This window comes from Egretta garzetta, unplaced genomic scaffold, assembly GCF_000687185.1.
Source record: "Egretta garzetta isolate BGI_Z169 unplaced genomic scaffold, ASM68718v1 scaffold272, whole genome shotgun sequence".
Classification (NCBI taxonomy): Eukaryota; Metazoa; Chordata; class Aves; order Pelecaniformes; family Ardeidae; genus Egretta; species Egretta garzetta.
In genome coordinates, this window is record NW_009258966.1 from 2,419,832 (window position 1) to 2,420,034 (window position 203).

The 203-nt window shown below is 71.9% G+C and overlaps 1 protein-coding gene across 1 annotated transcript in view; it reads right to left on the minus strand.

The window, feature by feature from the left end:
- Nucleotides 1–202, minus strand: part of AP3S1 (adaptor related protein complex 3 subunit sigma 1) — a gene marked incomplete at its 5' end in the record, with an annotated part of 33,938 nt that extends 33,736 nt beyond the window's left edge. Inside the window, one exon of the mRNA XM_035890224.1 lies at nt 143–202. Coding sequence (XP_035746117.1) covers nt 143–202 — 60 coding nt within the window. The remainder of the gene's footprint in view (nt 1–142) is intronic.
- Nucleotide 203: the final 1 nt, after the last annotated feature.

The following is a 203-nucleotide window of genomic DNA, read 5'->3' on the forward strand; positions in this document are numbered from 1 at the left end:
AAGAAGGGGGCCGCACGGGGGCCCGCCCCTGCCGCTGAAGGAGGCTCCCGTCCTCCACCGTCAGTACTACCGGAGGGCAACCTCCAGCGAAAGGAACGCTGCGTGGGGAAAAGGGCTTTCTTCGACACCGCGTTTCCCCAACCGGCGGCTCTGAGGAGGTCTCGGCCCCCTCCGCTGCCCCACGCCCGCGGGCGCCGGCCCCC